The 12,210-nt window shown below is 46.8% G+C and overlaps 1 protein-coding gene across 4 annotated transcripts in view; it reads left to right on the forward strand.

Annotated features, from left to right (window-relative positions):
- DNAH6 (dynein axonemal heavy chain 6) overlaps nt 1–12,210 on the forward strand; it is a 448,872-nt gene that overhangs the window by 140,257 nt on the left and 296,405 nt on the right. For all 4 annotated transcript variants that reach the window (XM_075607019.1, XM_075606995.1, XM_075607010.1 and 1 more), the window contains 3 exons: nt 1,284–1,403; nt 4,547–4,727; nt 6,574–6,670. In XM_075607019.1, the coding sequence (XP_075463134.1) occupies nt 1,284–1,403; nt 4,547–4,727; nt 6,574–6,670 (398 nt within the window). The remainder of the gene's footprint in view (nt 1–1,283; nt 1,404–4,546; nt 4,728–6,573; nt 6,671–12,210) is intronic.

Consider the following 12,210-nt stretch of genomic DNA (forward strand, 5'->3'; position numbering starts at 1 on the left):
CAGAAACCTAAATCATTTGTAGATTTAGTATTATCTTAATTTTTTTTTTATTTTGGTGCTTTTGAAGTGAAACTTCTTTGGTGGCACCTACAGAGTTCTAATGGGAAAAATCTCATTGGTTTTAATGGAAATGTGTAACAGAAGTTACGTCATTGCTAGCTGATGGCTGCGCATGCACAGACTTGGCTGCCTGACTCTGCGCATGCATAGAAGCAACCACCAGATTCCGCGCATGGTCCGCCAGGCTCCACGCATGCGCAGAAAGGGCTGCCAGATTCAGTGCATGCGCAGAAGGGGCCGCTGTACTCCGCGTATGCACAGAAGGGGCCGGCATACCTCGCGCATGCGCAGAAGGGGCTGCCGTATTCTGCGCATGCACAGAAGGGGCCGCGCGATGCTGCGCATGCACATAAAGGACCACCCGATGGCGCGCATGCGCAGAAAGGGTCGCTCATGCACAGAAGGGAGTATAAATATAGAAGTGCAAATTTCTATTTTTTTTTAACTGTAGCATTTATAATAAAAAAGGCAGAAGTGGAAAACATGCAAGGTGTGTAAACATATAGCACATGAATTCTATATAGATTAATATAATATAGTAACTGTAATGATTATAAAATGAAAAAAGAGGGTGTGCGCGCCGAGTACGCAGGTTCTAAGTCAAACTTCTTTGCGTTTGGTCACTGAAGTTGTGTTTTGATTTGTATGATTTACATAGAATGAAAAACTTTTGAGAGTAACGGCATTTAGATAATTTATAATCCTAAATATATGTATTTTTCTTTAGTTATCATTTGTCAATTATATCATGTACAGTATTCCAATGATAGTATGGAAATTTCACCACAAAAATAAATTGAATAAAATACTTTCACATCTCTTTCATTGAATTAAAAATATCATCATCACAAATACAATTTCTGTGACAAAACACAAAGAAGTTTCACTTACAATGCACGTGCTCAGCACACACCACTTTTATTTTCCGAGCAAGAGCAATGACAATGTAATTACATTAATGATAATTGCATGCAAGTTAAGTTTTGACACAGTTTTAAATTCCTGAATGTATTGCAGGGCTACAAGGGCTACCAACAAATAAGGGTTTCAAGTTCTCTCTAATTCAAACATACTTAATCATTTGACCTAGCATTAATAATCACTAAGATAACTGCTTACAGTAGGTATGCATTGCCCTTAAAAACCTAGCCTGTTGGTGGCCCTTGAGGTCTGAAATTGAGCACCCTAATGTATTTAAAATGAAAATGAATCTTGTTTTTTAGGTTCTGCTTGACGACAGTACCATAAACACATCAACTGTTGCATCATCCCGCTATGTTGGACCTATAAAACCTCGTGTTGATGAGTGGCAAAGGCAACTTTCTTTATTTAATCAAACACTAGTAAGTAGAAATACAAGTAATTGAGAGGGATGGGGAGAGAGGGGAGTAGCTCTTGCAGCCATCACATGAGGATAAGGTGCTAGGAGCGTAGTATAGTGTTAGAACGAACCCTTGCCGAGGCAAGAAAAAAAAGGGCCCCTATGTACAGCACTCTAAATCCTAAGTAATGGGGAATTAACTCAAATGTAACCTTTAATACAGTAGGAATGCAGATAAAATAATGTTGGACAAACATACGCTTATAATAGATAAAATAGACACACAATAACTGATACAAGGTACGACTAACCGTTGGTAAGGAAAGCAAACCTAAGGAATGGAGAACCGGATTAGCAAGAGTGTTGGTGAACAGGTATCATTATAGTGGATCCCTATACTTCCTGATAGCAAGTGGTCTCTGGAGTCTGTTAGAAACTGACTGGACACATATTGCTACACCACTAATGGTCTTGATGTCAAGGCAATCCAATAAATTTATAGGAAGGTTTAGACCATGTGTGTAGTTGAGCAGATAAGGCAGGTATACTGATATAGCCTGTATCCTAGACCACAATGATTCTCTAAGGCTAAGTCCATGCTGCATCAGACCGCACAGGGCGTGATCAGATTGCCTTAAGGCATTGATCGCGCCCATAGACCGTGCGGGCGCCTGCGCGCAGCAGCAGGAGGGGGCATGCGTTGCGTGAGAAACAGTTGAAACTGATTTCTTGGTGCGACGGGCAGGTCACGTGAGCGGTTCACTCAATGAGTGTGAACCAGCACCGTGACGACCCCCACGGCGCGTCTAGCATTGCCAAAAAACGCACCCGCTTCACACGGGTGACGTCAAGCAGGTGCACTCCCCCGCTCGGACCAAAGCAGAATGGACTTAGCCTAAGATAGAGTATACGACTGCTCATGTAGCAATCCAGAGAAGGCACTAGTTACTCACAATATGTCTAAGTTCATAACCTTGTATCAGGGAGATGTGTAGCTATGGTGTGTAGGGTGCAATACCTGTGGCTCACAGGTGTCCTGAGCCTCCGCTACTGAAGCCTGGGGTGTATCCTGGAATGATGCTCAGTAGCGCCTCCACCTGTGCGGGATTCTATGGTGTAGAATAACCCCGTTATAGGAGATATATATATATATATATAGTGGCAGGACGGCCTCGCGGAGGGGTCAGTAAGACGCTAGACATGATGGGAAACTTTAAACTGTAGTGGTTTATTAGCCACAACCAAATAAAGTATGGGTGCACCGTCCCTTTAAGAAATCAAATTATAGAAAATAAAACCTATTCCCATTAGGGAAACTAACTCAACTTCTTGAGCCCTTACTAACAGGGCAGCCAGCTAATCTGGTTATGCCCAAAACATGTGCTCCACAAAGTATAACAATAAAGTCTTATCTGTATTGTAGCTCCAATAGCAAATAGGAATGCCAGTTCCGAGGAGCAGGCTGTGTCCAGCTCGCAGCAATCTTTATCTTAATCCTGGGTTGGGGTCCCAGCTGGTCCCAGCAGCAAAGCTCCTCGTAGGACTGGGGGACCAGAGCAACAGCCAGGGCTTCCTAGAAGGGAGAAGTCTCTCCACCCTCCTTGGGCAAAACAAGCTCACCTTGTGTGAGCCACTTCCTTCTTTTTAAACCTGCAGTCTCTCAGGCATCCTGCTTAATTAGGCTGCAGGTGTATGCAGTTCTCCAACTGTGGGTTAACTGGTTTAGTGCTGGAAAGTACACATCCTCCATTCCAGCTTACTGAGTCAGGGACTCTGTCAATATATATATATATACATGTAGAGGTATCAGTACCGTGTTAGCCGAGCTTCAATAATCAAAAAACATAACATGTAACATCGCCGGAAGAAGAGATCAGTGTATCTCGAAAGCTCGCACAATTAAAAGCATTTCGTTAGCCACAGAACGGTATCATCTATTTATTTTTTGATTATATATATATATATATATATATATATATATATATATATATATATAAATAGATAGAGATAATAGATAGAGATAATAGAACAAGTTTACTAGATGCAGAGTAATAATCATAGACAACACACAATAGTGCCACACTGTAACACTAAGCCTCGCAGGGCCGTAACCCCACACTGTGCCCCCCTACACCGTGTCCTCAGAGTCCCACACCCACCCAAGTGTACAATAATAAGGTGAAATGTGTGCCTTTTTGCCAGGATGAAATCATCTTATCTTGTTAGACCCATTTCCATTACATTGATTTACACATATCTTAATTTATTACAATGAAAACAATGTTTTATTTAGATATATGCAAGATGCCAAGTGCAACCTAAAAAGGACATATGATACTTTAGTCAATATCCTTCAGGGTACAGAGGTATGTAGAATTATTGTTTCTTATGGTGGCATTTGTGGTGATATTCTGCATCATCACTGCCATTTAATGCTATGGAAACTCTGTAATATTCTAAGTCATAATGGCATATGTCATGTTATCACTAGGTCCGGTGATCTGGCTACATATGTAAATGTGCTACATAAGCCTAAGGTGCGAGCAGGTAAAACATTGAAGTATCCCTAGTTTCCCATGGGAGGCCTGTGATGCAAACTGTGTGGAGCTTAGGTGGCAAATGGTGTTAGAAAAGAGCTTTGTATAACACTATAAAGTAAACAAGATAAGGGTGTAATAAATTGGCCTGCAATGAAACAATTCATTTTTGTGGCACTAGACAGCCACTTGGAAGGATAAACTGGAATATAATAAGTGCAAGAAATGTGTGTTTCTTAACAAAAAGTGGAAAACTTATGGAAACACATAGTAAAACATTGTACATACATTCTGTTATCAACATGTACATTAGTAGTGCTATTTCATAATAGACATCTTCTGGTTTCAGGAGACACTTACTACACTTCATTTAAAGGGCTTTCGGTGTCTTCCAGTGCAGGAACTCTCCCTACAAACTGTATCCAGTCACGCTAAGGTGCTATGCTTTAGCACGCCCTACCTCCCATACAGATCAATCTGGGCCTAAACTTGGGACAGTTCGTATTCCTACTAACATATTCATGTACTATCAAGGGATTTTAAAAACAAATCTGAAACTAATATTGTCTCCGTATTGTATTGTTTTGACTTGTTTTTGAGGGCTAAAAGTTATTTTTGCAATCTTTAGGATGAATGGCTGACTTGCCAAAGGAACTGGCTCTATTTAGAAAGTATCTTTAGTGCTCCTGATATTCAAAGGCAGCTGCCAGCAGAAGCCAAGATGTTTTTACAAGTGGACAAATCGTGGAAAGAAATCATGAGGAAAGTAAATCGTTTACCTAATGCTCTTCGAGCAGCAACTCAGCCCGGTATGAAAAAGATTTCTATTACATGCAAATAGTCAGTTCCTTTCAAATACTGTACAGTGTACATCTGCTATGCTATTAAGACAATAGAAAAACGGAATTACTGAAACTGGAATTCTGCATCCGGCTTGTCTTCCTTCCTAAACAATAGTTTATAATGCTTAAGTTAGAGTTGGCAGTAACTCTGAATATTCTAATAAAAAACAGAGACTGTTACCCCCGCAACGAGCACTTCTAATAGAAATCACAATTGGGGATTAAGAAGTATACACTGGTGCTTGTGGGATGAGAACATCCATTCACAATCTAATTCAGGATTTAGGAGCAATTTTACAAAATGCGGGTTAAAGCTGTAGATAACGCCAGTTTCAACAAAGTTATTCCTCAGTTTTAGTGTTACGCCTGTTTTAAAATCATTGTTTAGAACAGTTGTTCCCAACTCCAGTCTTCTAGTACCCCCAATCAGATTTTAAGGCTATCCCGGCTTCGGCACAGGTGGTTCAATCAATGGCTTGACCTGTTGGGGACTGGAGTTGGGAACCACTGGTTCAGAAGATGAGGAACATTTACTAAAGGGTACCCTAGGGTTATTGTCTCCAGATCCTAAGGCTAGTTGGCTAGATGCTTATCAGTACGATGTAATACTACTCAAAATGATATAGATATATAGATGAAAAAAACGTATAAGTAGTAGCGCCAAAGATAATAAAATGGCTTTGCCTTGTTAAGAAATATTTTTTAGATAGTGATAAACAGCTATGGTGAGAATCAGACAACAACTAATAATCCTCCAAATTGTACCAGTAGCAGTATGATGATAAAAAAATAATATAAATACAATCAAATTGGATAATGACAAATATTAACAAACAACATGTAACACAAATAGAACCAGTCCCCAGATATGTCCTGTAGGCTGGTCTGTGATAGTAGAGGTCCACTGAGATAATTTGCTGCTCTCAGAAGGATGAACCACGTCCAATGGATAAACCTAGTAGGGGAAAGAAGACAAAGAGAGCGCATGCCTCATAGTGTAAACTATAACATTTAATGTAGGTGAAAGACTAGGGTGACATAGGTTCACTATCAAATGTAGACAGATTAAAAGCGTTTGTGAATAAATATCACCGCCTCCAGATTCACTAGGCGCTCAAATAAGTCCTCTGCATGATATTGCTGCGTTGATGTAATTAAAAATCACTGGCGAACCAAATGGCAGACAAGATCCGTGATGTGTAGCAAGTTTAAAAATCGCGGTCTCACTGCTGCGCAGGTCACAATCCGGCCAGATCGCGTCCTGAGTGATGACGTAGTGTCACTCAATCAGTCCTAACACGTTTCATCACTCAGGGGCGACTTCATCATAGGATTATATAGATATATAGATGGATAAATATAGCCATGAATAAAACCAAGATTTCTCTGTATCTTGATACATATATTTTCCCCATGCACCAGGTTTTTTTATACATCTTTACACTTGGGTTTGAGCGGTATCTTGCCATCATCTATTATACATGAATACAACCATGAAGTTCAAATGTCTCAAAAATATCTGTAGATTTGCCGGTCAGTTCTCCATAATACAGTTAAAAAAATAGTAAGATGGCTCCTTTTGGAAATAGATTTGAACTTGTTTTTTAGTAGTACTAGCATTTTATAGAATTCTTTGACTATTTATTTATAGATTTTCTGAAAATGCTAGGAACAAGCAAGATATGATCTTCCTGTAGAACTGCAATGAAGGTTTATACATTAGGCTCTTCTACTAATAGACAGTCATTTAAAGCAGACCTTATGTAAGAAGTCCTTGTTAATTAAGTTAATGTCTCTGTTATGCATACTGTAGGTCTTCTGGAGTCATTTCAAAATAACAATGCACTCCTTGATCAAATTCAGAAATGCCTGGAGGCTTACTTGGAATCAAAGCGAGTTATCTTTCCAAGGTCAGTATCTGTAATATATGTTACTTCTAACAATACTTCAGATTAGGATCACACAACATATTACCTTATCTTATATACTGTGTATAAAAGGGTAATAGGAAGCAGACGCACCAGGTCTCGGAGAAAAAATATCAAATTTATTTAAACATATCAACATTTCGGCTCACTCTGGAGCCTTACTCAAGATCTTAAAAAAGGCTCCAGAATGAGCCGAAACGTTGATATGTTTAAATAAATGTAATATTTTTTTTTTACTGACCTGGTGTGCCTGCTTCCTATTACCCTTTTATACTTACCTTTGCTGCAGTCTGCATCCAGGCAGTTAATTTACCTTTAGTGGAGAGACACTACTACCTGCATTTTTATATATACATATGTAGGCAGGTCCCCCCCTGCCTGTCAAGCCCCCCTCACCTTGCTGGCGATCGCGGGTGCCGCCGAGCCCAATGGCGGCCCCGCCGGCCGATCGCAAGAGTGAGGGCGGTCAGGGACCTGCTCGGGGGTTGCCGGGAACGCGTGTGGCCGGTTGCCAGGGCCGCAATCGCGTTGCAGGACTTCTGGCGCTCCCGAAGCAGGGCGGCGAGGGCGCCGCCATCTTCTTGTTGCTCGCACATGCGCAGTGCAGATCTCGGTGCGGTGGCCAGCAGGGACGTTCATGCATGCGCAGGAGACGCGCGCGAGAGGCAGCCAATCGGGAGAGGGCTCACAGAAGGGACTACATCTCCCATGAGCCTCAGGAGTGCCCCACGTGACCCCAGGGAGCCAATAGGGCTACAGCATCTCCCTGCAGGGGAGATTAAATACATTTTGCGGGCTTGGAGCACGTTAGTCAGTCAGCGCCAGGTGCAGCCAGGGGAAGGAGGTAGGGTGCAGGAGTCAGTGACTCCCTGCACTAGGCCAGCAGCCCCCGAGGCCCGAGATAGCCCATAGCCACCCAGTAGTGTAAGTTGTGTCAGGGACAGGCCCCAGGTTAGAGACCCTGCCCCTTACTATTCAGAGCCAGTTAGGGACCCAGCGGACGCGGCGCGTTCGTCTAGAGGTTTGGGCTCAGACCTTCGCGGTTGCTGCAGCAGCCATCCGGGTGGGATCGCCCTGGATGGTAGTTCCTGTAGTCATCCGGGTGGGATCGCCCCGGACGGCAGTTCCGGTGTTCAGCCGACATCAGGATCCTTTGTGAAGTTCCGTGGCAGGCCCGGGCACCGGAGTGCCCGGCAGGTAACAATCAACAAGTGCACCAACGAGTCCTATCACATTCACACGGGACATAGTGGCTGCGCAGTCACACATATCTATCTCACTTGAGGGTGGGGTGATACTGTGTGGGGTTACTGGACACTGGGTGGGATCATCCGGTGGAGGTGCAGGTGGAGGTAGCGTCCTGCGAGACGCATTAGTTAGTGTCTCCTCTAGGGAGGGACACCTGTTGATTATTGATTGTTATGCATGAGTACGGTCACGCTAGTAAAGGCATTAGTGGTTATCCATACTGTGTGTTGAGTGATATATATTGTCCTGCGAGGAACTACTCCCCCTCTGGTGGGAGCCATCGCAGGTGGAGGCGCTGCACCGAGTACAGGGTTACTCATAGTATTATACTTGCCCCAGGTTCCCCGTGGCGGAAGCTCAGCCCTCCTGTGAGCCTAACAGGTAACGCACCACACCAGGTAACATTAGGTTCTCCGCACCTACCCTGTATCTACGATTGGGTGGGGGAATACCCGTTACATTTGGAGGCGCTGCTCAGATCAGACCTGGGGTGCCCTATAGTTTTTTTCTCCCAAAATGTTTGTAAAGTCGGAACACGAGGTCCTCGTCTGGGGCTTGAGGCTAAATCTTAGCTCCCGCCGTGTGGTGGCCGTAGAAGGCCTTCCCGTAAATATATCAGATGAGGAGGTCTGTGATCGTATGTGTAAAATCCCCGGGTTGCCGTACGCCTGTATTATAGATGAAGATCAAGACCACACTTCCACGTGGAGATCGATGCTTTTTGTGGTGACACCCACATGGGATATATGCCTGTCAGAGGCACCGTCCACATTGTTTATGCCAGGGTGCCCCCCTGAGAGTTACCCTTTAGTCTACTCTGACCTAGCACCATGGCAACTTTCCCCAAGTTGGCAGCGTGCACGTGCTGCTGCGCTCAAGGAGGCGAATTACCTTGCAGAAAGCTGTCCGGGATTGGCGGGAAAACCTAAGCCCCACCCCCACCAACTGAGTGGCACAGTGCAGAGCCAGAAACACTCCTTGAAAGAGTGTGCCGCCCCTCCTTTAAATTCCACCAGGGGGAGCAAGCACAGTGAGCTTCAACCAGTAACTGCTGTCTCCACTAAAGAAAGTACTGGACGCTGAGAAACCCACCCTCAGTCGTATGGAGTCTGGCAGATTAAGGGAGGGAGCGTATCCTTTCTTTTGTGTCAGTGCTTACCAAAATTATTGAGTTCGTCTGGTAGTATGGACTTTGACACCTTGAAGCGAATAGTAGAAAATCAAGTGGCAAACGCGAGCGAGGAGGGATGCATAAACTGTGTCTTTGTGTCTGTAACAAATCTGAGAGCTCGAACACTCTAACCGCGGTTCCAGATCCGGTTCCAGAGCCAGAACCAGCAGAGAAAGACGCGACTGATCCCTCTCCTGGGGTGATCGATGCTGTTAACCCCTCTACCCCAGCCACGGAGGTTTCGGAGGGCCCGTGCGCTCTAGCTACGGTTCTAGACTCTGCTTTAGAACCACCAGATTTTCAAGCTACCATGATCAAAATGGATAGCTGTGATGCTGTGGTCGTACCGAGTCAGTGTGCTATAACAGATATTCCAGGGGGTCCGTGTAGTCCGGTTCTAGACTCGGTTCCACACTCAGAACCGCAGATCCCGGAATCACAGGGTAAGGTGTCGCTACCCCAATCCTCTCTTAGTGATTCCAGTGCCCAACAACCAGCTGTGGTGATGCGCCCGCTGGCGGACCACACAAGTGAAGCTGGAGATAAAGAGACATTTATCCCATCTGCTACGGATCCTGATATGGGCCTGTGTGCCCTACAACGGCCAATCCGGCCTACTACAATGGTACCATCGGTCCTAGGCTGGGGTTCAGTACCTAACGACGACAAGGGTGAGTTGACTGCCCCAGGGGTGTCGGTGTGAGCTTCCAGGTGGCTGCGGAGCACGGTAGTTTCTTAAGTCTGGCCACCAGGGCGATTGGCTCCACTCGGCATCGCGTCCTGGCGGAAGTGTCCCCCTTAGAAGATAGCTGTCCAGTGGTGCGAGTGGACCAGTGTCTATCGTCCAGGCGGAGAGAAAAGTCAGCCCCATCGTGATGTCCCGTGAAGCCCAGATGGCACCTGACAGTGTTCCAGATGAACCGGAACCCATCGCAAGACAACGGAGTGGTGAGGAATCTCCTTACTCCCTACAGGCTCCAATGGAGGCGGCCGTGGAAAAGGTTCCTGACCTGAGTGTGAGCCCGTGCGCTCCACCCCAAATGATCCCAGGACTGGGATCCAACGCTCCCGAGTTTCAAGACAGTGAGTGGACTGCCCCAGAAGTGCCGGGGACAGGTTCCAAGACAGCCGAGGTGGGAACTGACAGCGTCCCCGAGGACCTGTTGGCCACCATGAATCACCGCAGTGGTAAGGTATCATCCCTTTACCCCCTGCAGGATGAAACAGAGACTTTGAGTAAAGAGGCATTGCTACTTGCTCGCTTCCCAGTGGGAGCCTCCCAACTTCTTAGGGACAAGGACTGTGTGGCGAGGGATTTAGTGAAAATTGCCTCCTTTAAGCCCAAAAAGGAGCGCTCCATTCACCATGTGGTGGACCGCGGAAATGGTCAAGGCCTCCTGGCCTACCGCAACCCTGCCGCGGATGGCCGGGTAAAGGTCTGGCCAAGAGACATTGTACTATTCCTTCCACCAGGGGGAGGAAGTAGTAAGGACCCTGTGACTGTTACCCCTGAGCATGCTCTCCAAGAGATTCTCCCGGGGGAGGCTCACAAACATCAAAGTGAGGTACCCCACATGATCATTTAGGGGCACCCCACGCTTGGTCTCGGCAAACAGCAATCACTCAGCTAGCCTCGGGTATTACTGTGGGTGTTATGTGGTGTACCAAGTCATATAATGGCCATGTGATAAGTTGTATATTCTATGTACTGCATTTTGATTATATAACGTTTGTACATGATTATGTCGGCTACCCAAGCGAGGTCGTTGGGATTTCACCAGGGGGAGGATGTAGCCAGGTCCCCCTTTCCTGCAAAAGCCCCCCCTCACCTTGCTGGCGATCGCGGGTGCCGCCGAGCCCAATGGCGGCCCCGCCGGCCGATCGCAAGAGTGAGGGCGGTCAGGATCCTGCTCGGGGGTTGCCGGGAACGCGTGCGGCCGGTTGCCAGGGCCACGATCGCTCCCGGCGCTTCCGAAGCAGGGCGGCGAGGGCGCCGCCATCTTCTTGTTGTTCGCGCATGCGCAGTGCAGATCTCGGTGCGGTGGCCAGCAGGGAAGTTCGCGCATGCGCAGGAGACGTGCGCGAGAGGCAGCCAATTGGGAGAGGGCTCAAAGAAGGGACTACAGCTCCCATGAGCGTCAGGAGCGCCCCACTTGACCCCAGGGAGACAATAGGGCTACAGCATCTCCCTGCAGGGGAGATTAGATACATTTCACGGGCTTGGAGCACGTTAGTCAGTCAGCGCCAGGAGCGGCCAGGGGAAGGAGGTAGGGTGCAGGAGTCAGTGACTCCCTGCACTATGCCAGCAGCCCCCGAGGCCCGAGATAGCCCTGAGCCACCCAGTAGTGTAAGTTGTGTCAGGGACAGGCCCCAGGTTAGGGACCCTGCCCCTTACTATTCAGAGCCAGTTAGGGACCCAGTGGACGCGGCGCGTTCGTCTAGAAATTTGGGCTCAGACCTTCGCGGTTGCTGCAACAGCCATCCGGGTGGGATCGCCCTGGACGGTAGTTCCTGTAGTCATCCGGGTGGGATCCCCCCGGACGGCAGTTCCGGTGTTCAGCCGACATCAGGATCCTTTGTGAAGTTCCGTGGCAGGCCCGGGCACCGGAGTGCCCGGCAGGTAACAATCAACAAGTGCACCAACGAGTCCTATCACATTCACACGGGACATAGTGGCTGCGCAGTCACACATATCTATCTCACTTGAGGGTGGGGTGATACTGTGTGGGGTTACTGGACACTGGGTGGGATCATCCGGTGGAGGTGCAGGTGGAGGTAGCGTCCTGCGAGACGCATTAGTTAGTGTCTCCTCTAGGGAGGGACACCTGTTGATTATTGATTGTTATGCATGAGTACGGTCACGCTAGTAAAGGCATTAGTGGTTATCCATACTGTGTGTTGAGTGATATATATTGTCCTGCGAGGAACCACTCCCCCTCTGGTGGGAGCCATCGCAGGTGGAGGTGCTGCACCGAGTACAGGGTTACTCATAGTATTATACTTGCCCCAGGTTCCCCGTGGCGGAAGCTCAGCCCTACTGTGAGCCTAACAGGTAACGCACCACACCAGGTAACATTAGGTTCTCCGCACCTACCCTGTATCT

The sequence above is a fragment of the Ascaphus truei genome, chromosome 1 (genome assembly GCF_040206685.1).
Source record: "Ascaphus truei isolate aAscTru1 chromosome 1, aAscTru1.hap1, whole genome shotgun sequence".
NCBI classification, from domain to species: domain Eukaryota; kingdom Metazoa; phylum Chordata; class Amphibia; order Anura; family Ascaphidae; genus Ascaphus; species Ascaphus truei.